This window comes from Arachis hypogaea, chromosome 15 (genome assembly GCF_003086295.3).
Source record: "Arachis hypogaea cultivar Tifrunner chromosome 15, arahy.Tifrunner.gnm2.J5K5, whole genome shotgun sequence".
NCBI lineage: Eukaryota > Viridiplantae > Streptophyta > Magnoliopsida > Fabales > Fabaceae > Arachis > Arachis hypogaea.
This window is the reverse complement of record NC_092050.1, coordinates 17718737-17745861: the sequence shown is the minus strand read 5'-3', so window position 1 is coordinate 17745861 and position 27125 is coordinate 17718737. Positions and strand designations below refer to the sequence as shown.

General features: G+C 33.5%; 4 protein-coding genes across 7 annotated transcripts; 2 read left to right on the top strand and 2 right to left on the bottom strand.

The window, feature by feature from the left end:
- Positions 1-6077: 6077 nt before the first annotated feature.
- LOC112749760 (pentatricopeptide repeat-containing protein At1g71490) lies at positions 6078-9960 on the bottom strand. Of its 2 annotated transcripts, none has more exons than XM_025798128.3 (2): positions 9173-9960; positions 6078-8614 (listed from the first exon to the last, which is right to left on the bottom strand). In XM_025798128.3, exon 2 carries the CDS (start codon positions 8443-8445, stop codon positions 6256-6258), a length of 2190 nt encoding a protein of 729 aa, XP_025653913.1. In that variant the 5' UTR covers positions 8446-8614; positions 9173-9960; the 3' UTR covers positions 6078-6255. The 2 variants fall into 2 exon arrangements, with proteins under 2 accessions (XP_025653913.1, XP_025653914.1); XM_025798129.3 differs by having other exon boundaries at positions 9188-9382.
- A 2092-nt stretch (positions 9961-12052) lies between these two features.
- LOC112749759 (uncharacterized) lies at positions 12053-17912 on the top strand. The gene is made up of 13 exons (XM_025798127.3): positions 12053-12476; positions 12781-12915; positions 13234-13260; positions 13770-13860; positions 14222-14265; positions 14587-14685; positions 15093-15150; positions 15279-15331; positions 15607-15708; positions 15952-16017; positions 16194-16315; positions 16615-16786; positions 17467-17912. Exons 1-13 carry the CDS (start codon positions 12333-12335, stop codon positions 17521-17523), a joined length of 1170 nt encoding a protein of 389 aa, XP_025653912.1. The 5' UTR covers positions 12053-12332; the 3' UTR covers positions 17524-17912.
- A 707-nt stretch (positions 17913-18619) lies between these two features.
- Positions 18620-23969, top strand: LOC112749757 (light-mediated development protein DET1). Of its 2 annotated transcripts, none has more exons than XM_025798123.3 (12): positions 18620-18923; positions 19667-19775; positions 20162-20589; positions 20728-20956; positions 21179-21352; positions 21966-22034; positions 22153-22209; positions 22549-22629; positions 22715-22879; positions 23009-23104; positions 23248-23347; positions 23492-23969. In XM_025798123.3, the coding sequence occupies exons 2-12, from the start codon at positions 19701-19703 to the stop codon at positions 23644-23646; spliced, it is 1629 nt and encodes a 542-aa protein (XP_025653908.1). In that variant the 5' UTR covers positions 18620-18923; positions 19667-19700; the 3' UTR covers positions 23647-23969. The 2 variants fall into 2 exon arrangements, with proteins under 2 accessions (XP_025653908.1, XP_025653907.1); XM_025798122.3 differs by having other exon boundaries at positions 22543-22629.
- On the bottom strand, positions 23814-26546 carry LOC112749758 (uncharacterized). 2 transcript variants are annotated; one of them, XM_025798124.3, is made up of 3 exons: positions 26274-26546; positions 24657-24879; positions 23814-24517 (listed from the first exon to the last, which is right to left on the bottom strand). In XM_025798124.3, exons 1-3 carry the CDS (start codon positions 26442-26444, stop codon positions 24135-24137), a joined length of 777 nt encoding a protein of 258 aa, XP_025653909.1. In that variant the 5' UTR covers positions 26445-26546; the 3' UTR covers positions 23814-24134. The 2 variants fall into 2 exon arrangements, with proteins under 2 accessions (XP_025653909.1, XP_025653910.1); XM_025798125.3 differs by lacking the exon at positions 26274-26546 and adding an exon at positions 24994-25152.
- Positions 26547-27125: the final 579 nt, after the last annotated feature.

Below are 27125 nucleotides of genomic sequence, written 5' to 3'. Positions count from 1 at the left end.
GCCCCTAACAACATTCAGACTACCCAAATCAGATATGGACTCGGCAGTAGTAAACGAGGAAGAACGAGTCCTAACGTCGTCATGGACCTAGTGATACGGATCATCTTCCCTCTCCTCAACCGCTTTCAACTTTTCTTTCCCCTTCTCTCTCGCCATAGCAGTAATAGTAACAAGCGACGAAAAGAAACACTAACCTTGTGAAGACATGAGGAAGGTTAAACCGTAAAAAATTGTTTTCTTCTCAAGCAAGAACCGTTTGAGCTGCTTTCTACTTTCTTAGATGCGTACTCGTCTCGGTCCTCATCTATCCCCTCTATCGGCTTCGTTCGAATCGGTCGTCTACGATCGTGCCAAAGGATCTCATTGACTGTCCAAGCTCTCTTTTCGGTCTCCTAGGGCGTCTCGGTCTACTTGCCTCGTCGGCGTGCATTTCTTCCTAAATAGAGGACAGTACCCCCTTTCTCCCTATCGGTCTTTGCGGTCTTTCCTTTCTTTTAGGAAGTCATTGGGTGACCCTCCACCAAGCTCCGAACCCGAGTCGACAAGGTTGGCGGCCACAACCCTACCTGGAACGACAAGTTCCTCGCCAGCGACACCTCCGGAATCTCCGTCGCCATCTACGCCGTCGGCACCTTCCGCCTCATCGGCACCGTCAGGTTCCTCATCAGCAACATCCTCTCCTCTCCCGCCGACCCCGACGCCGCCAGAACACCCTGCTTCAGCGCCGTCCAGATTCGCCGGCCGTCGGGGAGGTTCCACGGTCTCTCGCTTAGCTCTGTGTCCTCGCCGCTGTTGGAGTAAAGGCATGCCCTGGGCCAAGAAAAGTAGTCCTTTCATTGGCTAACGGGATTACGCTTCCGAAGCAAGGTGCAGCTATTATTGCAAGCCCACTAAATTAGTGAGAACCTTAGTCAATAACTACCATTAACGTGGAAAACCAAAAAACATAATGGCACATTAAATGAGGCACGCCCCGCAAGAGTAACCAAAGAAGTCTTCTCAAATTCTTTTTTCCTTCAATGGGCCACAGAGGCCCAGCAACAACAAAAAGCTATAAAGCCACAAAAGAGGGGAGTCAATAACAAGTCAACTAAAGTTCGCCTACCGTTCTTCCGTACAACACTAGCCGAACTTGGGAGCTATGATGTGTACCCCACCAACCTCGGAGATAAGCCCACAACTGATGACCGACCTAAGAACTCGGAGAAACTGAACAAACGTAGAAACTCCCAACTAAATCGTGGACAGGTCAACATTATCTCTCAACCATCACCCACAACCACGGAACTCACTCCCTAAAATCCGATCACGACTCTACACAGGTCAAAGATATCAATAACGGTACTCACCTAACATTTCGAAACTAACACACTACTCATCTATAAAACCAAACCTAATAAACCACGAAGGGTCAGGTCTCATAACTCACTCTGATTCATTACTTTATTCTCTTATTATTCCCACACTTACTTGAGCGTCGGAGTGCTTTTTGTAGGTGCTCCCGCCGCTGTGTTTCAGAAGGCCGAGGACTACCCACCGAGTTACCCCTGGCTGACGTATAGCTCAGCTAAGGGCGAGCAATCACTCGGGACAACCATACTCTTCGGCTCACTCAGAACGGAACAAGTAGTATACGAAAAGAGAAAATAACGAAGTGCTTTATATTGTTGTGTATATAAGACATAGAGAAAATATTTGTTTGTATTATTGATTGTTATTGCTTGTACGAAAGTGAAACTATATTTCACTATTTATTTATAGAGGTTACATGCTTACTTTTTCAAAACTTCTTTAATGTCATTTACTTTAGAGAATGTGAACCGCTCACAATGAATGGGCATCCACATCATCACCTTATCACAACACTGCACTTACTTTATTGCTAATTCTTATTAGCGCTCCATTGATTCCTTCCAATATTAACAGAGACTACTACATAGTACTTTTTTATTGGCAAGTCAAATATTAGCCACCAGTATAGTCACCAGAGACCTGGCCATATATATATAGGATTTTTTTTATTATTTATATTAGAAAAAGTAATGTTTCAGCTGTATTAATATATGCTAATTTGGTGCATTGAGCAATTTGATATTAACCATTTTAATCGAAATTCTGTTTTGCTTTCTTTCTTTCTCTCACTCTCTCAATCGTTCCCCTACCACAGACAAAATTATCATAGTTATTTGTCTTACAGCCATATATGCATAAATTGTACCATCTCCACATAATCCGGCGATCAAGAGGACGTGACAGCAGGTTCTTCAATAGAAAAAAATCTACCACCAACAATAGAAATGACAAGAGTGGAAGTGAAACAAACAAAAAAGCACTAGGTTAAGAACTATTTTTCAGCGATTTTTAGAGTTCTAAAGTCCTACAAGAAACCTTGAATTTGTAAAAGGAAACAAATGAAAGCAGTTCAAACATTTCATTACGACTTACAAGTGACAACATATATTCATTAAGGCTATGTTTGGTAGAAATAGAGAGGAAAGAAAGAAAAGAAAAGAAATTGAGTGAATTTTTATTTTTTTAGATGTATTTGGATGAAAGAAAAATAAGAAGGAAAGAAATATTATAAAAAGACAATTTTATTCTTATATTATAAATTATGTAGAAAAAAGTAAAGGGGTAATATTGGAAATAGAGAGATAGATTTAGTTTTCTCTTTATTTTCTTTTTATTGTTGGAGGGAAAAAAATTGGTAGATCTCGCCAATATTTTTCCATCTATTTTTTTCCTCTCCTATTTCTTTCCTCAACCAAACAAAAGAAAATAACTATTTTTCTTCTTATTTTTTCTCTCCTTTTTTCTTCCTCCCATTTTCACCTCAAACAAACACACTCTAAGAGAAGGAAGTGATGGATTTGCCATCAATCATATTGGAATTCCTATATACTCTCTTGCAGTTATGTAACTGAATAAGCTAAAATAATATTTTTATTCTTAGATTTTTTATACAGATACGTAATTAACTTTTCTGAATTAAAGTAACATCATTTGATAATTTTAAGTTGACATTCTCAAGCAAAGATTTTTAGTTTCATGAAATACTAATAAAAGAATATGAAAAAATTAATGTTCTTAATTAGAGGCATTTATGCTTATAAAAAAATTTGGTAATAAAAAAGTTTCAGCTATAATTAGCTAAAACTTTTTATAATATACTTCATTTACATTATTTTATTTAATAATAGTTTTATTTTTTAGCACACTCTCTTATTATTTCACTTATCATATTCTTATCAACTCTATTTATTAATGATATTAATTATAATATTATATTCCTTACTATTAGGCATTTTTATAATAAATACTTAATATTCTCTTTTATAATTTAATTTTTATATTTAAGAATATAATAAAGATTAATAATAATAATTAATAACAATTATGATTTATCATTGTAATTGATTCTTGTTCTGCTCCTTCGCCTAATGGAAATATGATAATATCACATAAATTCAATAATTGTAATTGATTATTATCATAAATGTTTTTTTGTTTTATTATTATTATTATTATTATTATTATTATTATTATTATTATTATTATTATTATTATTATTATCATTTTTGTTCTTTATTGTAATTAATTTTCTATTTTTGTTAAGTCATTTATCATCATTCAATGGAGAAATACAAAATCTAAAAACTACCCTAATATAATTTTATTTCCGTTAATTCAATTATTTTCATTCAAAATTCACAACTCTAATACCATTACAAGCACAATTAGAATAGGTTAAAGAATTTTACAAGAAATTATCTTTATCATTACATTACAAATAGTATGTCATTTGAATTCTACCTTAATACAGTACCTATGGTAGAAAATGCTGAAGAATGTGAACAACAGATGGACTCACTCGACGAGGTTGTTGTCAATCAATATTCAAGAATATGAAAAACTCCACTAGCTTTGATGAGGTATGGTAATAAACTGATTAATTTTTTTTTTTGTGTTTTTATGTTCGTTTATAATTATATTGTATTAACTAAGTTCATACACATAACATTCATACGTTTATATACTTAACATCCATACTTACATACAACTAACATCTAAAAATTAAATTCATGTTTATTAGATATTACATCCATACACATATCATTTTTTAGTTATTGCTTAAGTAACTATAAAATTAACACAAATGTTTTTAAATTTTTATCATAATTGAGTTTAAAAAACGTCAAATTCTTAAATTAATTTATTCAATTGATAAATTTACTCATAACATCCATAAATTCATACACATAACATCCATAACTTCATATTAATAACATCCATAATTCTGTACTCATAATATTCATAATTTCATACATATGATGTCTATAATTAATAAATTTTTATAATCAATGTTATCAAATTTTAAACTATATATCTTATTGTATTTTTCAAATGATCTCATATGTGTACTAATAGGTCATGATTTTAGTTATTTTAATATTTTTATTTAATATTCATATGTATGCTTATTTATTGATTTTAATATGACGAGTTCATAATTATTTAAAAAAATTTATTTTTTAATTTTTGTTTATATTTTATTTTTTATTTTTTAATAGTCTATATTTAAAATATAAATTATATAGTAGAAGTTGTTAAAAATTTTTAATTTAACTTCCATAATTTTTGCAAAGAATTATTGTATTTTAATGGATAATAATGTGATTGAGAGATGTTAGGAATTTGATTTGGGAGGAACTGACATTAATTTTGGAAAGAATATTAATAACTCTAAATATGCAGCAAAATGATAGGTGATAAGGAGAACAAGGGCCAGTTTGGCTAAACTTTTTAAATAAGTTCTTTTGAAAAATGAGCTTAAAATATAAGGACTTTTATTAATAATAATTTTTAAATAAATTATTTTGTGTTTGGAAAGTTATTGTAGAAGTTCTTGTTTTAAAGTTGTGCATTAAATAAGAGTGATAAAATAGCTTTTGAAAATAGAAAAAGTCACATTTTTTAACTTCTTCAAAAGTTCTTAAGTAACTTTTTGAAAAGTTAAAAGTTTATCTAAAAAATTGTACCAAACACTATTAATGTAACTTTTTATAAGTTAAAAGCTAAAAAAAATAGCTTTTGAAGTTTCCCAAACAGACCCTTAAATGATAAAGAAATATATATCACATGCTTATCAAGAGAATGAAAATTTTTACATGATATTTCTATATTATAATTATTCTTTGGCTACCTAGCACTCCTCTTATACTTAATAGTGCAAAACAATTTAATAGTTATTAATGTTCTTAATAGTGCAAAATGAATGACTTTAGTTTTGATAGCAATGACTTAGTCAAGAGCGAGCTCCCCCCCTCCCCTTTTTTTTAACATTTTTTTTCTTAAAAGTCTGACTTATTTAAGAAAAAAAAAATGTTAAAGCTAAATGATGTAAACCAGCTATATTTATTTTTTATTTTTTTATGTTGTATTTAAATAGGCAATTTTTTACCAAAAAACTAAAAAAAAATTATTTTTGGGCTAAAATATCAACTTTGAGCCAATTTTTTTAATAGATTGTTGAGTTAAAATTTGAAATATTTTGGTTAAAACTTAAAAAAAAAAAAAAACCAATGCATTTCTATATCATCTTACAAATTATAAGTAAAACCTAGTAATTATTCACATCCATACATAAAGATTGTTATAACAAAACTATAACTAATTTACCTAACAAAACAGAATCAAAACATTTAATTAACAAGCTATATAGTTTGTTTTGGTGGAGTACATACTATATAGTTTTGACAGAACATCAAATAGACTTTTTTTTTTCCAATGATTTTTATTTTATTTATGCTCTTTTTTATTATGAGTTATGACCAACTTATCAATGAATTATATAGTTCAAATGACATAGTCTCCCAATACTCACCTAAGAAGATTCAAGACCAAATATAATAAAAGAAAAGGATTATGAAAATTTTGGCAAACCATATGTATTATTACATTTAATTAATCAACTACTTTTTATTGGGTCGCAAAATTCAGTTTTTATATTATCTGACGCTGCAAATTCTCAGAAGAAAACTAAAAAAAATGTATAATTCATAATATAAGAATGACAATTCTAAAAATAAGAACTCTCAATAAAGCTTCCATCCATGAAAGAGTTTAATCATTCTTCATTTTTTTTTTTCTAATCTTCTTGGAATATACAACTTGTTAAACAAATTTTCAGAAACTTTAAGCGATGCATTAAAACATTGCTTGGGTTAAAAATACAAGAATATCAATCTATATAATTTAGTATACACTTCCTACAACATTCAACTCTTCAAAATCTTCCTCGGATGAAACAATCTCCTCATTACTTACATAATCAGCATCTTTCATCACTTCATTGAGTCCATCTATTAAGGGGTAGATCTCATAAGCATGAGGGTTGGAAGTGTCTCCCACCACAAATGGAGAAAACTCATTGCCAACATCAACCCAAGCACAGCCTGGTGCCTTTCTCACACCCATGTTCTTCATGTAACTCCTCACTTCTGCAAGCTTGCTCCAACAACCAGCGTCCGCATACATATTCGCAATCAACACATAATAACCTGAGTGATCAGATTTCATTTCCATCAATTTTCCTGCAGCCCATTCCCCCATCATTGTGTTTCCATGGGTTCGACAAGCTCCAATGAGTGTTGCCCACATTGCGGAAGTTGGCTTGCATGGCATCCCAATAATAACATCCCTTGCTTTGTTCAGATGGCCAGCCCTTCCATAGAGATCAACCATGCAAGCAAAGTGCTCGATGCGCGGCATCATCCCATTAACATCTATCATCTGTTTAAAGAGTAACTGACCCTGAGATACAAGACCAGAATGGCTGCAAGCTGTTAAAACTGCAACCATTGTTACATGGTCTGGTTTAATATTCAACTTGCACATCTCTTCAAATAGTTTTAGAGCAGTTTGTCCTTCTCCCTTCATACCGTACCCCAAGATCATGGAAGTATATGTGACTTCATCTCTTGTACTCAGCAAATCAAACACTCTTCTGGCTTCTAAGACTTTGCCAGACCTCGCATACATGTCCACCAGAGCGTTCCACAATAATAAATACTTATCAAACTCTTCACGCTTCATGATGTAGCCATGAAACTCCCTGCCATGTTGCAGATTAGCTATGCGAGCACAAAGGGGAAGAACACTTGCAATGGTTACAAAATTTGGTTCAACACCCTTGTGTAACATTTCTCGGAAAAGGAGTGAGACTTCCTCAGATCGATCCATGTGTGCATATCCAGAAAGCATCGCATTCCAAGTAACTAAACCCTTGTCTTCCATTCTGTGGAACATTATATATGCATGCCTGAGGTCACTACACCTGGAATACATTGTGATTAATGCATTTCTTACGTTTTCAAATGCATCTAAGCATGTCCTTACAGCATGACCATGAATCTCCTTTCCCAATTTAAGGGCTCCAATGTGGGAACATGCATTCAATCCAACAACCACCGCAACATTGTCCAAATGAATTTTAGTTCTCATCTGAGAAAGCATCTGAAGTGCCCCACTAAAATTTCCTGAATGCAAGCACCCTCCAGCAATGGTATTCCAAATGATCACATTCATTTCAACACCCTCCTCTTGCATGCATCCAAATAGCCAAAATGCTTCCTCCCACATCCCCCTTGAAGCATAACAATTGATCATAGTGTTCCAAGAAACATCATCCCTATGGTGCATTTTATCGAATATTTGGCGAGCAACCTTCAATTCCCCAAACCTACCATACATAGAGACCAATGCATTGTGCACAAACAAGCTCCACCCAATTGAGCTAGCCTCAATAGACTTATGAACCTCCACACCAATAGCAAAATCTAACAATTCCCCACAAGCCTTTAGAACAGAAGGGTAAGTGAAATCGTCAGGTTCAATCCTCTTATTCACCATTTTCTTATACGCAGAAAGACTCTCCATAAAGAGCCCATTTCTAACATAGGAAGATATAACCATATTCCAAGGCAATGGATCCAACCTAGTGGAGCTCTCAACAACAACATTAGCATCAGCAAGGAGAGTGAAACTAGTGTAAAAATTAGTGAGCCTTGAAACCAAAACAGGGTGTTGATCAAGACCCAATGAAATGACTTGGGTATGAAGCTGCTTACCCTGTGGCAATGATTTAAGGTTAGTGCAACCCAAGAGAAGAGAACTAATGGGGTGTAACAAGATATAGGAAGAAGAAGCAGTAGAAGGTGATGGTGCTGCATGTTGCTGTATTTGAAAGAAGGTTTTGAATGCGTTAGACAAGTTGGCTTGGTTGACGAAGTCCTTGAGAGCTGCAACAAGAACACCAACCATAGATGCATTAGTGAAGGCATAGTGTTTGTCAAACTGTTTGGTGGGTTGTTTCCATGATTTGGGTAGGAACCTCTGAACTCGTGAGAGTAAGAGTTTTGTGGGTATAGTTGTAGAAGATGGCATAAACTGTCATGGCCAATAAGGAGCAAGCACATGTCTTGAACAACATTTGATGGATTTGATTCTGTAATAGGGTCGTGGAGCTCAATAATTTTAAGTTGCGAATATGGAGGGAGTACCCAAGTGTGGAAGATGCAGTGCTGTTGGAGAAGTGAGATGTCGTAGATTTTACCTGAAATGGAAGACAAATGGAAAATTGCAAGTCACAGAATCGTAAAGGGATAGTAAATAGTGACTCCTAAATGGTAAATAGTAATCTTTCATAATTCAAAACTAAAATGCAACCAAACTATTAGAAAGAGACTTCATAGTTTTTGGGACGACAATCTAAATTACAACCACCCTAAAGCATTGAGTTCAAAAGAACAAAATCACTAACAGGCAATTCCTCAAACACCTCATGTGCGTCCACCACCAACGCAAATTTCAAGTAAGTACTAACAAAAACACTCCCCACAAACACATCTAATTCCAACCCAAATTCAAAACAACAATACATGAATCTTCTCAACCTTTTATCCTGCACATAAGCAAAAAGGTGACAAACATCTTAAATCCGAAACACCAAGGAGTTGTATAAGTCACTCCTTGGAGCATTATCATGCATAGTAGATTTGAATGAGTTAACAGGAGATAACCATCGTGACAAAGTTTAAATGGCGGCATGATGTTAACGTGCCCACCATTAATGGAATGAACAAGCAAACACAGAACCAGAGTTAATGGGTACCTGTAGAATGCAGACCTTAAGCAACGGCGAGGGAAATATGTGGCGGCAGCGGCATCATGACCCTGACTCCGTCAGCAGCTCACGGTGAAGGGCGAGACTCCGGCGACGGCAAGGCGAGACAAAGGAGTGAGGACCAGGGTTGTTGGTCTTTGTTTTTATGTTTACGTTTTTGGTCGGAAAGGGGTTGCTGGACTAGTCTCACTTTTTGATAGTGTCTGGTCTTGTTCTAAGGCCCAATTAAGATAAAAAAAAAAATTAATTACTCTAATAATTTTTATAGTTTTACTAAATTTTTAATTATATATCTATATTTTTTTATTTAATTGAGTTTTTATATTACTTTTAATTTTATAATTATATTTTTTTTATATAAAAAATATTAAAATTAACAGAATATTTTTTCTAAAATACATACTCTCAAAGATTCAATTAAGTTTTTAATTATGAATATCTTCAATTTGTGAAAAATATTCAGTTAAATCTAATATTTTTTTACACTATTAAAGACTTAAATATAAAATTAAAAGTAGTATAAAGATTAAAATAAAAAAATACACAAATCTAATTACAACTTTAATAAAATTATAAGAACGAATAAAATAATTAAATCTAAAAAAATAATAAAATAAAAATAAAAGAAAAAAGTCTAATGCAAATTTAAGAATTTTAACTTTGCTGAATTATTGTGAGAAAAAAAAAAGACTTTGCAGAGTTTATAAATTTTGAAAGCAAAAGAGTCTTAATAAAAACTTATATTTTAATTATCAATTTTACATAAAATTAACTATACTTTAGTCTCCACCCATACCACATATATAGGGTCGGTGGACATGCATGCATGCTGAGTCAACCTAGCTGAATTCGTTGGCATATAGCTGCAATTTGTTGAGCAGCCTTTGTTGTCCACAAGAAGAACCCTATACCTTATAAGGCTTCTCAAGTTGCACACTTGCACACTATGTGGCCTCAGTAGGGGGTGATTCGTCCCCCAGCACGTGTTTCTGTTTGTGGTGTTATAATGCTCGTGGCACTGCATCTGCAATTCTGCATGCCCTACAGGCCTGCACAACTTCAACCCTTTCCCAATCTGGACGGTTCTTCTTTATTCTATTTTTTCCATTATTTATTATACCGGACTGGACCGGACACCTCCCCCGCAAGGCCGCAAAGTAATCAAAACGAACCGGACAATAAATTTGGTCAACACATGAGATTATAGTTGTCAAAACCGAATCGGTGATCGAACCGGTCAAATTACTGAATCATTGATTCAACTAATGGATCACTGATTGAACCGATTGACCCGGTCTTATATAAATAAAAAATAAAATATAGTAAAAATTTAAAATTAAAATTTAAAATACATATTTTCACTAACATTTTAAAAATATCTAGCTATTCTAAAACAATATGAAACAGGAACAATAAGTATTTTGTTAATTTTACTCTATCATAAATATTTTTATTTTGTTTTTATATTAAAATAACTATTATTTTCGAATTTTAATAATTTATTAATTAATTTATATCTATTATACTATTATATACTACAAGTATTTATTGAAAAATAATATTAATAGATATTATATAATTATAAAAAAATAAGTGAGTTTATAATTATTGTTAAATAAAAATATAATTAATTTAAAAATAAATGAGTTTATAACTAAAATTAAAATAGATTAAATAGAAATAAATTATTTGCTGAAAGATATTTATATATAAATTTGCATATATACTAATAATAAGCTTAACAGCTTGGTGGTTATGAATATCATGTTTTTCCTTGATGAGGGGTTCGAACTCCGATCGAACCAGTCTTATTGAGTTTGACCGATTTTGATCGGTTCATTTTGAATTTGACCGGTTCGCACTAGTTTGTTGCTTCATCCGATTAAATCATCAGATCAAATCGGTTTAGAATCCAATTCATCGTTTTTCGGTCGAGTTGATCGGTCCGGTCCAATTTTGCTAACAATGCATGAGATTACTGAAAATAAACATTTTTAAAATTAAAAATAATTAATTAATTTACGTAACCACATTTGTTTTTAAATAAATTTGAAGAGTGGACTCGACGGTCTGGTGTATATGTTGGATCCTAGTATCCTGGACTCGACGGCTGGTACTGCTCTTGAAGAGTGGTTTCGGAAGGCCTTGGCTAACAATGAGGCGTCCTTTGGTGCAGGGCTTTGGTGGGTATGGAGACATAGGTGCAATGACATATTCAACACTGACAACCCTTGGACAGACCATAAGGTTGTTGCCTTGGCTAGAATTACCGCCAAGGACTTACAGGTTTACAGGAATCGAAGCAATGCCTTTAGGTCTCTCCGAAATTGCCTGTGTTGGGAACCACCGGTAGGCAATAGTTTTAAAGTTAATTGTGATGCAAGCTTGTATATGGATTCAAAGTTAGCGGGATTTGGGTGTATTATTAGAGATTCTAAGGGAGATTGGATCTCGGGCTGCTCTGGAAGCATTCCTCCTTGGTCTATTATCAGATGTGAATTATTTGCTGCTTGGAGGGGGCTGGTTTTAGCTTGGGATTGCGGTTTGAGGGATATTATATGTGAAACAGATTGCCTTGACATTCTGCCCATCATGCATGAGCTTACAAGTGGGTATCCATCTGAAGTAACAGATTTGGTTCACAAGATTCAGGAGCTTTTATCTCGTCCTTGGCTTGTTCACGTTGAATGGGTGTCCCGAGAAGCAAATAGAGCTGCGGATTGGATGGCTAAATATGGTGCCAAGAGTAACTCTAATCATGTTATTTGGTCTGATCCTAGTGTTGATCTCCAACGAATCATCCGCTCGGATTTAGAATAGTTTTTGCTTTGTTTCTTTCCTTGTTTAGTCACCAAAAAAAATAAATTTGAAGAGAAAAACAATTTCACACACTAAAAATTCCCGTCCAACATCACACGAGGCAAGCGTTGCTACTCTCCAGCTGGACAGTGTAAAAGGAAGAGAGAGAGAGCGCGCTAAATTCGCGCCCTCCTTTTTTGTCTCTGCTATTTCTCCGCCAAGGGAAGGTAGGGGACGCCACCGCATCTTTCGGCGTCTCTGTCTCTACCTTCCCTTTCTTTTTTTCCTTCTCTTTTCTTCTTAGATTTTGATTCTCTATTTCCGATCTACATTCTCCATTCCCTTCCAGATGCCGCTCGCCTCCAATTGTTCGCCCTGCTGCGCCGCGGCTCCTAGAGCCGCCGCAGCTACCGTATCGGAGAGGAGGCCACGGCTTCTGCCTAATGCATGGAGCAATTCCAATGCTACCTATCCATTTCTGCGATTGTCGGAGGTGCATTTCTCGCGATCTTTCGTGATTAAGCTTTTTCTTACTTCGATAATATCTATGCGTATTTTGATCTTGCAGTATATCATACTCGATTTTGCAATTTTAGCTTCGCTTTTAATATATTGGAACTTTTAACCAGTAGAGACGCTATTGCTATACATAATTTCACATCGCTTGAACGATTCCAGCTGAAGCTAATATCAGGCTGCTAATTTTGACATTTGAGCTTCAGATTCAGTTGCAAGTTGTCTAATATTTACGATGATACTTGGTTCCTCACTAGTTATCTCTGTTTTATTTGGTGCAGAATGAGAAGTTCAATGTCTCTCGTTTAGCTGTTAGCCACACTAGCTGGCGAGTTAAAGACCGGACCATATCAATGGCGTTAGTGAGCGACACTTTAGGACAAAGGGAAGATGTAACCAGCTCTTCTAGTATTTTGGTAATCCTCCACTTAGTTTCATGCATTTTTCACGGTTAATTCGTGTGTTACTTTGCTATACTGTGTAAACACTTCACAGTAATAAATAAGAAGGCATAACAACAGAAGAAAATATGTTTATTATAATTATCACTTCACGGCCTGTTTTTGTAATCTCTTTTTCATATAATGAAATTATCTTCAGTATATATATATGCTCAACAGGCTGATTAGACAATTTGGACTTCTGCTTTACTGATGAGAATATATATATATATCTAATTCCATCCAGCATAGAAAGTCGTCGTATACTTGTATTGACATTTTCTTTTTTGGCAGGCATATGAGTTGATTCAAGGTGCAAATGTAAGTATTTTAGTTTCTTGTTTAACCATTTCATATTATAGAAACTGCTTGTATCTAATTCATCTGGTCCTGTTGTGTTCTATTCGGTTCATTAGGGCATAGCTCTCTGTGAGGGAGTGCTGTATTCGTTTAATTTGTATCTTGTTTAGCTATTTTTTCCCATTCAATGCAAAGGACCCGCCCTCATTGACCTCCATTTACACACATATATCTTCTTATTTTAGCCTAATCAGGTTTGGTTGTTGAAGTTGGCATGACTTACTGCATAAGAATGTCAGAAGTAGATTATGCTCTCTTTTGTAATAGAAAGGACTTTTGGAGAAGAAAAAAAACCCTAAAAAAAACTTAATCTCTAAAAAAGGAACCGAAGTTAGCATTTCATTTTCCTGGTCCTTAAAAGAGGATGGTCCACTTTCCTCATCAACATGATTTTTATGTATTGCTACAAAGTGGATAAAGTAGCAACTTCTTTTGAAAATACTAATATACAGCATAATTGTGGTGTACAGGTTAGATGGAATTCTGTTCTGGACAAGTCTATACCTGATCCACCGACAGCTGTTTTTCTACATGGGATCCTTGGTTGCAGAAAAAACTGGGGTAAGTGCTGCTTCTTCAATTGCACTTTAACTTATGTTATCTATGATATTGTTCATCATTTGCGTACATTTTCCATGTATGTTTATTTCAAGCAAATAATTTGTATTATGTGTGTAAATAAGACAAGTGACAATCTTACCCTTGGCATCCATACTAAATGACAACAAATTATTAAATTTGTGTCTGGATTTTTTTTATTATTTTGTAATTCGAGAATCTAGATGTAGTGGATATTTGCATTAAATCCCTTTCTATTTAAAATACATGGATGCATATATGGTTCTCAAAAAAGAAAAAATAAAAGAACGGAAAGCATGTTCTGTTAGTTTAATAATTCACTGATGAAAGAATGATATTGCAGGTACTTTTGCTAAGAGAATGGCCAGAGAGTTTCCAACATGGCAGGTATTTTGCTGCACTTTTTTTCGCTAAGCTTTATTGTATTGCTTGACATATAAATATCCAAGACCAGGCAATAATTAATCAATTTACCATCTATATCAACCAATTTAAAAAATTATAAAGGATCTACTTAAACTGAAAATTGAAGTTACTAAAATGAAATGCTCTTGTTTATTGGTGATTCAATTAAATTAGATCAAGTTTTTAACCTCCTTTATTATGGATTATTTTGTATCATGGGTATCCTAATTTTTAGGTTACAGATATTGCATTATAGAGTTACACAATCTGAATCCTATTTGTTTTTGTTGTTTCTATTGGCAGTTTCTTTTAGTAGATCTTCGATGTCATGGGGATTCAGCATCAATCAATAAGAGAGGCCCCCATACTGTTGCCTCTGCTGCTCTTGATGTTTTGAAACTGGTGCCTTCTCTAGCTTATATAATTGATATAGTGATTTTGCTATAGAATGTATATATCAGTCCCTCATTTCCCACTCCTTTACAGTTCAGTTTCTCTGTCCAATATTGGCTTTACATCTTTGGCTCCTTGGATTCTTATTTGAACTAGATTGTACTTTTTTACATTAAAATGTCCAATGACACAAATTATGGGATTAAAATGCTTTACATCTAAAACTAAACCTCAATATGTTTTATGCCTTTATGGATCATTGTATAAATAATGCAAAACCTTCTTGGAATGTGTATTGAAGCTTTGCTGTTGTATTTAATAGATCTTATTTAAGATTTTTTTGGTTTATATTGCTTTTATAAGTGTAATCTGGTTTTGTTGTCTTGGAATGACTTCCTTTTTGTTCTTCTGGATAGGTACGTAAGCTAAGAATTACTCCTCGTGTGTTAGTTGGCCATAGTTTTGGTGGAAAAGGTTAGTTATTTGATGTTTGACCAAATTTTTATCATTTTTGTGTACATATTTTATAAAAATTTTTTCCTTTAGCTCCTTTATATGTCCTTTTAACTTTCGTTTATTCTGCTTTTCATTTCCATTTTTAGTTGTTTTGAGCATGGTGGACCAAGCTGCAAAACCTCTTGCCCGACCAGTGAGAGTAAGCTCAAAGCCTTTTTTGACGCATAATCTGTGTTAATTATATGGCAATATTTTCATAATTGTGTTATGTGGTTATCAAAACAGCATATTGGTTCATCAGTGTATTATCAGATTGGTTGTGTCAAAGATGTAGAAATTGAATGCATAAAATGTTTTGGTAAAAAATAAATTGAATAATCTTGCAATAATTATTATAGTTATATTTGAGCTTCTTGCTTGTACTTATGTGAGTGCCTCTGAGTTGGTTCTTACTTGTTTTTATGCTATTTTTAGGTCTGGGTTCTAGATGCTACCCCTGGAAAAGTACGAGCAGGTGGAGATGGAGAGGACCACCCAGCAGAACTGATATCCTTACTTAGTACACTGCCAAGGGAGGTAGATCTTCAGTATATTTTTTCAGAAGTATTGATAATTTTATATATTACATTATATAGGTGCTTTCTATATATATAAACCAATATGTTATGTTCTTCGGTTGTCTTCTCAGTCACCTATAATGACTTTTCCTTTCTCTTCTTTTTAGTTTATTTAATGTTAATAATTTGACAGAATTTATATTTCTTGGTTCTATATTGTGAGTGAGTTTTTATTTGTTATGTGATCCTTTCTTTAAGGAAGGTCTCTTCAAAGCGGGATATTGTCAAAGCGCTAACTCAGCAAGGATTTTCCAATGACGTGGCACAGGTATAGTACTATGCGTACTTTTAATACTAACCACTGTTCAATTTGTGGATGTATTATTTCTTGCTTATGTAGTTTATTATTTCATGTTTATCAATGTGTTTAGTACCATATACATGTTCATTCAACAGGTACTTTATGTCCCTCTAATTTTATAACTTTTATTGTTTTGCATGTAGTGGGTTGTGACTAACTTACGACCTACCAACTCTTTTGGATCACGATCATCAGGGTTTTCATGGGTGTTTGACCTGAGGGGAATTGCAGAAATGTATCAATCCTATGAAGAAACAAATTTGTGGTATTTACTGTGATTTCTCATAGCAATAATAGCTGAGTAGATATTGTAATGCCTCTGACTTATCTAGATTTGGGATGGGGTTCATCCTGCCTTGATATGAAGTATAATACTGAAAGTTCCTGTATTTCTTCCGGTTCATTTAATATATAGTTTGTCCCACTGAAACTATAATTCCATGGTTGGTGTAGTTTACAGATGCCAGGATTAGTGACTTCTTCAATCACATGGAAATTTTAAATTTAGTTTTTCTGAACTAGATTACATACAGAGCCAATGCTATTTTATGCTTCTGTTTCTAGGAAAATTGTTGAAGATATTCCTCGAGGTGTTCACATGAACTTTTTGAAAGCAGAAAGAAGCTTACATAGGTGGGCTCTTGAGGATCTTCAACGAATTCATGCTGCAGAGGAGCTCGCTTCTGAGGAAGGAGGTGGAGTTGAAATGCATGTTCTTGAAGATGCTGGCCACTGGGTATGTTATATGGTGTTATAATTTCAAGTGTATCTCTTTATATGCATATTTTTCACCTTACATGTGTATACTCAAATAATGAATAACATAATAGCATTGTTGATTTTAGTCCTAAGTTGGCGCTGTGATTTTAGGCTTATTGTAATTGATCCCAAATCCAGATAAAAGGTTGAGTTCCACAGTCAATAGTGAAATTATAACAGATGAATCTTCATGAGCAGCCCCAGCTAGAGAGAAAATGCTTATTTCTTTATGTATTATATTCTTATTGCCAAGTGCCAATTTGTCAACCTGTTTGATATTAGTGAAACTTTGGATAATATGAACTTGAAGGTCGGGATATATTCTTAGCAAACTAATACACTTTCCTTTAATCATCCTTCAAAGTCCTTGACCTATTTTCGGTCTTTAATTCTGTGCATCATAAGTACGTGCTCATGTCTACAAGTTTGTCATTGCTTGGTATATATAATGGTGAAAATAAACTTGAAGAAAAAGTTATTCTTACCTGGTAATTATTTTACCAAGATGCGAACAGAGATAATTACTTTATCAAGACTGGTAATCGTTTATTAGGGTATATATTAATGATGAATGAGGATGTGCTGTGTCTTGCGGAGCTTTTGCATGACCATCTGATTTTTTTTTGGGTTCAAGGATTTAACTTTGTTTATCAACAGGTACATGCTGATAACCCAGATGGGCTCTTCAGGATACTATCATCCTCATTCTGGTGAAGGAAGATTTGAATATCCAAATGTGCACACTGCTTGAGTAATTTATTTTATATCTTGGGTGAACTTGCCTTCAAAGTATGATTTCATCAAATGTTCTATTGTCCTTTTTCTTTTTTACCACCAATACCTCTTGTATATATACTTTTTCCTCCTCCTCCGTCTCCTCCTCCTTATTTTTTTAATTGTGATTTCTCCTTCTGATAATGAAATATACGGGTAGAGTGTCGACTTAAGGTTTAGTTGTTTAATGAGTTGTGTGTTTGACCTGAACATGATTTTTGGGTCATAACTGTCTTAGAGACACAGAATTTCAATCTGTGTTTCTGATGTACGAAACGTTATATATGTAATGTTTGAGATAATATTAAGCTCTCGATGACTTTTTTAAATTCCGTAATATCTTCCATTCCTTTTTATCCTTATTTATTTAAGAGAACTTTTGAGAATTCAAACCTCTTTTTGCTGTCTAAATTCGTCTAAAAATTAATTTATTCGCTAAGTTATGTGTGAAAATTGATTCCTGACCATACAAGTGATGTTAAAAAATTTCATCAACAGAGGGGCATTGTTGTTAATGAGGGGTTGTTTTAGGTCTTGTAAAGCCGGGAATCCATAAATTTTCTGGAATAGTGGCATAAGGGTAAGACAGTAGATTTAGATTCACACAAAAAAATTGGATTTTTCAAAAAACATTTTATAAAAGTATATCCACAAACAAATTATGCGAAACTATTTAGAGGGTACATAGAAGTATAAGCATGTATTTATTTAAAAGGATTACCAGATTAATAAGCATAACTATTATTTTTTGGGTGCTAGCATAACACTGCATTGATTCTTTCAAGTTTCAAATATCAGATTAATTAAAATAATGATTATTTTATTTTATTTATACATATTCTCAAATAATTCAATTTAAAAATAATAAAAGTATTTTATATATAATTAAAAAATAATATTAAAAGAATTTACATTAAAACCATCACAAAATATATAATATAAGAATAAAAGAGTGCACAAGAATATCTAAGCATATATTTGTAATAATATAAAAAATAACTTGTTTTTAAATATATAGCTAAAAAAATATATTCATACATAAGTTTAATTAAATAACAAATGGGTGTGATCTTATCCAGAGGAGGTTGGAGGGGAAATGGAGAACGGAAAGAAAAGGAGGGAAATTGTTTGTGGTGTTTGGATGCTCTCTCTCACTCACAAGACGCGTGGACGTGGTGATGTCATACGCCAAATACTCCCTTCTCTTCTTCCTTCTCATTATATTATCATTACTCTCTCTCTCTCTCCAATCCCCTAATTTCATTTCTCTTCTCGCGACGCCAGTGGCAGTGTGCACAGTGGGTGGTTTCTTCTTCTTCTTCTCTGCTCATTCTTCACTCGTAACTTCTCAACCCTTCCTTCTTTCTTGTTCTAATTGTATCTCCTTTTTTTTTTTTGGTGACTTATTGTATCTCCTTTAAATTAATGCTGAATACTCCTACTTTTATTCTGAATATATTCATTTTTTAGCTCTCATTTCCGAGAATCTCAATACTAATTCTCAACGTCTTCCTTTAACAATTGCATCCGTCATCTGATACCCAATGCTCTTGCTATTTCCTAATGCTTCCTCTTCTCTTTCCTTCCGTAACAATTAGTATAGTTTACCAAATTTCTACGATGAAGATTATGCTGCCCTTTTTTTTCCTTGTCTTCCCAATTTCTTTTTTTTTTCTACGAGGAAATTACTATTTTGCTCAGGATTTGAGTTTACTTATTTATTCATATAATTTTACATATTATGTAGATTAATGTGATATGCCGAGGGTTATTGATGTGAACTGTGAAGTGTATGGACCATTGATGGATCATTTTATAGTAACTGTCAAGTTCTGAACAAATATGTCTCAAGTTTTGATTTTTGACTTTCAAGGGTGTTGTTATTATCTTTCTCTTTCTTTTCACGGTGGCCTCCCTAAATGTTTACTTTTGATGTAAAAATAGCATTGCTCTCTTGACATAGGGTTCTTATTCCTTGACTGGAGCCATCGATTTACAGAAAACTTATTTATATTAGAACTAATGGTTCCGTATAAATGACTTGCCTGACATGATAATTTCATTTTCTTTGCTTTGCTTTCAGTACGAATAAGTTTTCGAGTTTGTGAGAAGCTTTAATGTTCTTCAAAAGCAGTAATATTACAGCTAGGATTTTCGATCGTCAGATTTGCACTCCTGCTCCTGGCACCAGTGTAATTTCTTCTTTCTACGTATTATATTTAAGATGGTTTCTTCTGTGAATTCTTACAACTTTGATCTTTCTTCGCCTCCTTCTAGTTTACTGTGTTATTTGGTGAAGTATAATCAATAATGTGAACACAATTATTAAGGATGATTACCAATATTTATTCTTAGCTACACGAGGTAGTAGGCATTTCAGGGAAGGAATTGATCTTAGTGTTTGTTATTGTTTGTGTTTGTTTTTGTTGTTTTGATAGGAGTTGGGTGGGTAAATGCCGAACTACATCTTAGAAATTTTTCAACTAGCTTGGTGGGAAATTTTGGAATTGCTCTTGTTCCTCTGTTGAAGGAACCTGAATTGAATTTAATTTTTGCAGGTGTCATTTAATTCTTGCAGGTTCATTATGCCAGGAAGTTCTATGAAAACTTGGTACCAAGTTACACGGTATACGAGGTTGAATGCCCAGACCATTCATTTCGTAAATTCACTGATGATGGTCAATACCTTATAAGTTTTAGCAGAAATCTGCAAGAGCTGATTGTTTATAGGCCTAGATGGCTTTCATTTTCATGCAAAGATGAAGACTGTGACAACCATGATTTGCCGTTGAAAGCAAAGAGATTTGAGAGTTTTTTCACTCAATTATATTGTGTACCACTTGCTTCTTGCAATGAACTCATATGTAAAGACTTCTTTCTTTATATGGAGAGTAATAAATTTGGACTGTTTGCCACTTCTACGGCCCAAGTTCATGATGCACTTGCTGTTGGAGGAGCTGTCCAGGGTGTCCCTTCAATAGAAAAGATAACTTTCCACCTCTTGAGGTGTTTATTCATCTTTCTCTTGTATCCACGAACACACGCACATGCATGCACATTTCAAATAAAATAAAAAACCACATTTAGGTTACTTTCTAATTACATCTCTATTCATTTCTTTTTTTGGTTTCCTATTATATATAGGTTGGAAGATGGATTTGTCCTCGATGAGAAAGTCTTCTGTAACGACTTTGTTAATTTGGCCCATAACATGGGTGTGTTCTTGTATGATGACCTATTGGCAATTGTATCACTTCGCTATCAAATAATACACATTCTCCAAATAAGGGACTCTGGAAACCTTGTTCATGTACGTGCTATTGGGGAATTCTGCCGTGAAGATGATGAACTTTTTCTCAATTCTAATGCTCAGGTCAGTCCTTTCATTCTATGCTGTTCGCAGTGCCATTAGATAAATCTACATGTTTTCTTCCTTTTTGGAACTTGATGACTGGATTAAAGAATGTTTATCTTTGATAGTCATTACATCCTTCCTCAATTGTTAATCCATATGAGCTCAATATTTTTATAACTTTTATATTCTGCCAGCACATTTTTATTTGCTGTAGCTCTTTCATGTGTCATTTTTTGACAGGGCATGGCACTTTCTGACAAAAACAAACAGCAGCAGCTTCTTGGGAACCACATTGATAATAACATACACCAAGCACAGCCTAATCCAGGGAATTCTTTTCTAAGTGGTATAAAGCAGCGATTACTTTCATTCATGTTCCGGGGACTATGGAATGAAGAAACCGATGATACCTTGGTTGGTTTTCTAAAGTTAAACTTTGGTTTGCTCTTCCTGCTCCTTTCATGTATTCTCTTGCACTTCTCTTTTGCTTGTGTTTCAGGCACTTCACTATCTTAAGATGACTTGACACACAGCCAGTTTTAAAACCTGAGTTTCTTTTCCCTTTCTTTTCTTCTTGATGCTGAAACTGCTTGCTGAGCAACCACTTATTGACTTTACCATTTGTGCAATTAATAATTGTAAACTAAAAAACACTTTTACAAAGAAGTCCTTTTTACTTTTCACTAGGTTGCTCTCTTAACTCATCTATAATTACCAGAAACTGTTAAGATGAATATATACATGGAAACATTCTAAAATCTGAAACCAGGACCGTATTATACTGTATTACATTCTTTATAGACTATATAAAATGGATATTGGTGGTATAAGTGTATAAAGGACTGCAGCTTGATACTTTCTCAAATTTTTATCATTTCCATTTCTTCTAATTTCTATCAGCAATAATTGTTATCGCAACATGTTTGGTTACCATCTTTATCTATATTGCTATCTTCTTGGGTCTATTTTTTTTTTTTTCCAATATGTATAAATTCATTGTTTTTAAATTTTTTCCCCCTATTCACAGAGGGTCCAAAAAATCAGGCAGAAATTTTACTTCCACTTTCAAGATTATTGTGATTTGATTATCTGGAAGGTATGAACTTTGGGATTTATTCACTTCGAATGACTCTTTTATCAGAGCTTTATCATCAGACAATGACATACAGTGAGTTACGCATGTAACAAATTTTATGTATTCAACTCCTGAACAGGTGCAGTTCTTGGACCGACACCACTTGCTAATCAAGTTTGGCAGTGTAGATGGAGGGGTGAGTTTGCTCCTCTTTTTAATATATATACTAAAAGCATATTTCACGCTGAGTGTCAGAATTTTAGCAACAGTGACTTAACTCTTTAACCCTAGATCATAGTATCTCATACAATGTGAGGGACTGACTCTAAATTTTTAATACCCTAAGTCTTTTTGTGCGACTGCTTATATCGCTGACAAGTGACAGTTTGATCTTGCTATTAAAATGAGGCAAACTCATGTTTTGGCTGTAGCTGATAAGTCTTGCAGAAATTTTCAATGCGTAGAGTGGAGGGGTATGTACCCTTTGCTGAAATAATATGACAAATGTGTTGATCTTTCATGTTTGAAGCGCCAGGTGTCCCGACATGCTGATACGCACCCTGCTTTTGTTGCTGTGTATAACATGGATACAACTGAAATCGTATCTTTTTATCAGGTAAATTTGTTTTTCATGTGCTTTCTCATTGTTGTGTCTTTGTTTCTCCTTCAAATTCCTGACTTGTTTATACATATACTATCAGAATTCAGCAGACGAACTTTATATGCTGTTTGAGCAGTTCTGTGACCATTTCTATGCAACATCAAGAAATTCAATGCATATGAACTTCATATCATCTCATTCAAATAATATTCATGCCCTCGAACAGCTAAGGAGCATAAAAGATAAGGCAAGCAGCTCTTCACAGGTACATTTTTGTTGTTGGTTGTAACCTTGTGATAGCCTACTCCCTTCCTTGCCCCTTACATAAAAGAAAACAAAAGGCGTACATGGTGTGCTGACTTATTCTCTGTAAATTCTGTTTCCTGTTATGCAGTTTATGAAGAAGATGCTATCCTCTTTGCCTTTCAGCTGCCAGTCACTGAGTCCTTCTCCTTACTTTGACCAATCTCTTTTCCGGTTTGACGATAAGGTCTGCTTTTGTTGCATGCATTTAAACATACACATGGACATACATGCACAAATCTCATGCAAAATGTTCTCCTTTATGATGAAGTTTCAATTTTCGCTTATTACGGTTTATCTTCTTAAACTCTTCTCGTCATTGCATTGCAGCTGATTTCTGCAACTGATCGGCATAAGCAATCAACTGACCATCCAATCAAGTTCATTTTAAGAAGGCATCCATATTCCCTCAGGTTTAAGATCAAACCAGGTATGCATTTTCCCATGCTCAAAACTTCATTGCCTCCTGGTTGTGTGCTGGCCTGTAATGTGTATATGTAATCCGTTCCACTGTGATCTACCTGCTAAACCTGAACTTGAAAACTTCATTTCACGTTTGAAATTTATTATTTAGGCCCTGAAGCTGGTAGTATGGATGGTCGCGCCAAGAAGATCTCTTGGTTTCTTTTTCACCCGGTTTTGCCTCTTGCTCTCTCTGTTCAACAGACTTTGATCATGCAGCCCCCACTTGTAAATATTTCAGTTGTAAATATTCACTTTCGAAGATGAGCCTACTGCATTTGCTTTAATCTGACAGTTACCTGTGACTTCAACTGAATCAAGAGTATGTTTATTCGCTCATATTGTAGTGATTGCTGTGACGAGTGGCATTTTTTTTTTGTAATTTTGGTCGACTATTAAGTTTTGAAAATTTGAATGAGTCATTGACACATGTATCAAGTAAAACATGTTGAAGCCCCTTTTGCAAAGGCTTCTCTTATGTAATTTTTTTTCTGGTATCTGTTGGCACTCATGATAATAGTGCAAAGCTTATGCCTCATACACGTAAATTGACCTTGGTCAAATTAGACCAAACCATTTACAACACAAAACTGAATATCTACTACATAACTTGGTACATTAAATTATGCTACTACTAGGGTTGTATAAGTAGCTCCGCTGGGGGATCAAATCCTACTACTACTACAAGGTCTCAATTCAAAATCCTTCTGCAAAAGCCACCATTGGGATTCAACCTTCACCTAACTCAATTACTTTCATGTGACTAGCACAGAAGGAGCACCAGAAATTCTCAGGTAAGGTTCATTAGCTGGAATATCACCTGCGGAATTTTCTAAAGCCAATGTTTGATTGAAGCCTGACCACTTCATTTGCATGAATCCACTCTTCCTCCATGGACCAATGTGCATTTTCTTCTCTTTCAATGACTTTTTGGCAGCTTCACACATGACTCGAACGATGGCAGTTAAGCATTCTGGCTTCCCGACATAAAGTTCCGGCAAACAGGATACAAGTTTCTGGTATGCTTTACCAGCTGTTGCTATCTTAAACTGGTCCCTGAACTCAAGTTCAACTAGAAACGTGATCTGCTTCTTCCTTGTTACAGTGTTTGCTATCACTTCAATAAACTCGTGAGACCCTATAATTACAAAAGCAACAGACCCAATTAAACCTTCGTATTAAACATATCTTTTTTAATTACTTTTAAGGTAATTATGTTAAACGGTTATGTTAGATGATTATGTAAAAGGTTTTATTCCAAAATCAAACTCATATACCTCCAGGAAACTTTTTTGTGGTTCCCCATTTGGATATGCGAAGTCTTGTATTGAACCCTTTGTGGCAGAGCATAGCAACTACTTGTCTTCTGAAGCAGGTGGTGCAATGTGAAGAGTTTGGCTTGAAGCAGCTACAAAAATCTGAAGTCTTAACCTCCTTTATTATTTGACCTACCTCTTGCCTCAATTTCGACCCTGCTGGCTGATACCTCTCCATAATTTCCTGAAATTAATAATAAAATTACTTGTCTTAATTGAATCCAACTCAAAATAATAAAGTGAGTGTTACAAAAATTTGATTTCTCCAATAAAAGTGAGACGAAGTCGAAGACTTGACCCGAGTCAACTCTAAGATGACCATGGAACATGCAAACATGCACAGTGGAGTGTGGTTAAGAAAACATCCATTTCGTATTCAAGTGCATAGATAATTAGATATTAGATGTTAGTGGACAAATCAGAATTGTGTATCGTTGTTTGTGGTTTTAACTATCTTTGTCCTTTTGCTATCTGCGGTGTAATTTTAGATTAATTCATACAGAGCCACGTTGTTCATATGCTGATTCCATTTTCATAGATTGGCTTTTTACTTACAACCTTCCATTTGGAATAAAAATATTCCGGAATATCCACGAGGTATATTCCCATATTTAAATATCGAATAGTTTCATGTGAAAGAGTGAAAAAATTATTTTTATATCATAAATGTTAGATAATCTATTTATTTTATATTTGAGTTAATTCTCTATGTTTTTTTTAACTAAAAATAATGGTCTCTTAACATTCTTATTTTATATTTATTTCAAATAATTTTATTTTAGTTTTTACTTTTATATATATACTAACTAAGTTGTCTCTTGGTTTTATTTAGTAAAATTTCAAGTGTAGTTTTTTAAAAAGAAAATTGATTCTGGTCATTACTTTTCAAAATTGTCAATATGTATAAGTATAAAATCAAATTTTAAGAAAATTATATTACATGTGCACTAAACATTGGTTATTAATTAATTATTTGTATAAAATATATATTAGATTATAAATAATATATATAAAAAATATATATAAATACATAATGGCTTATTCTTTACATACATAACATTTTTTGTTTTTAAAAATATTGTTAAGGTTAAAATTTAGAACATATTCTATGACATTTAAAAAATATTTAGAATAGGTAATTATATAGCCTTTTTCTATTTTTGTTGGCATGTATATGAGAATAGGAAACCAATTTCTTCCTATGCTCTCACATTTGTTAATTCATATCTAACCATTGTTGCCTCCTGAGGGTTGGTAATTTATCTTACATCAATTAACGAATCCGATATCTCATTTAACCCCTTTCTTTTTCAGAAACAAAACAACTAAAATCAAATAATTAAATATAGATAGAAGATAATCTATATTCTATAGGCTATAGCTGATTAAGATACCAGCTAGTATATGCAAATTGAAATAAAATTTTGATATGCTTAATTTACTGTGTTAATCAAAATAACAATACTAATAAAATTGTTTTCATTTTGCTTTTAGTTAATTACAAACAAAACCAGAAAAAAAAAAAAAAAAAAAAGAAACGAGTTCCAAAATGAATGATGATGAAGAATCTATGTATACCTGAAGCAGTGCCACCTGAGATTCCCAATACAAGGTTGTTTCCGCCAGCGAATCGCCGCCACGGAGGCTTTCGGAATACAAGAGATCCTCCATAGAAGAGTCACATTCGTATTGTTCTTCTTCTTCATCATCATCCATGAACATGGACACTTTCTCTTCCAAGCTCTCCATGCAAGAAAGAATTTGCAAAGGAATTGAAATAATAAAAACAAAAAAGGGTGGAAGAAGAGAAACACAACAAAATGCGCTCTTCTTACAAGAAAATGAGCAACAACAAATGGACCTATTTATAGGCTTACAATTTGTAAATAATGGACGTCAGGTTAGTTAGTTAATTAATTAGTTAAAGGTAAAATTTTTAAATAAATAAATGTCTTCACCGTTTCACAATTTGTAATTTCAAGAGTACCCTTATTTAGTTCTCCAACTCGAATAAAAATTATCGCATTTCGTAGTTAATGTAATGAACATAGAAAAAAAAATATCTAAAGTAAGAGATTAGTAAAATAATAAAGTGAGAGATTATTTATTATTGAATTTGTAATATTTATTATATGTAAGTTTTATTATCTTAATTTAAGAGTAATTATTTTTTATTTTATTACTTTACTAATTCTATCTTTTTAAAAGAATTTAATCCAAAAAAAATTTTAAAATGAGAAGATTTATAAAATAATAAAATAAAAAATTAATTATTATTAAATTTATAACTTTTTTTTTTATCAAACATAAGTTTTATAATTTTAATTTGAGGATTATTACACATTTACTTTTTTACTAATTTTTTCATTGCAGAGGAACTCGATTCAATGTGTATAAATTATTCTTTTTCAAATTAATACCTTACTTTAA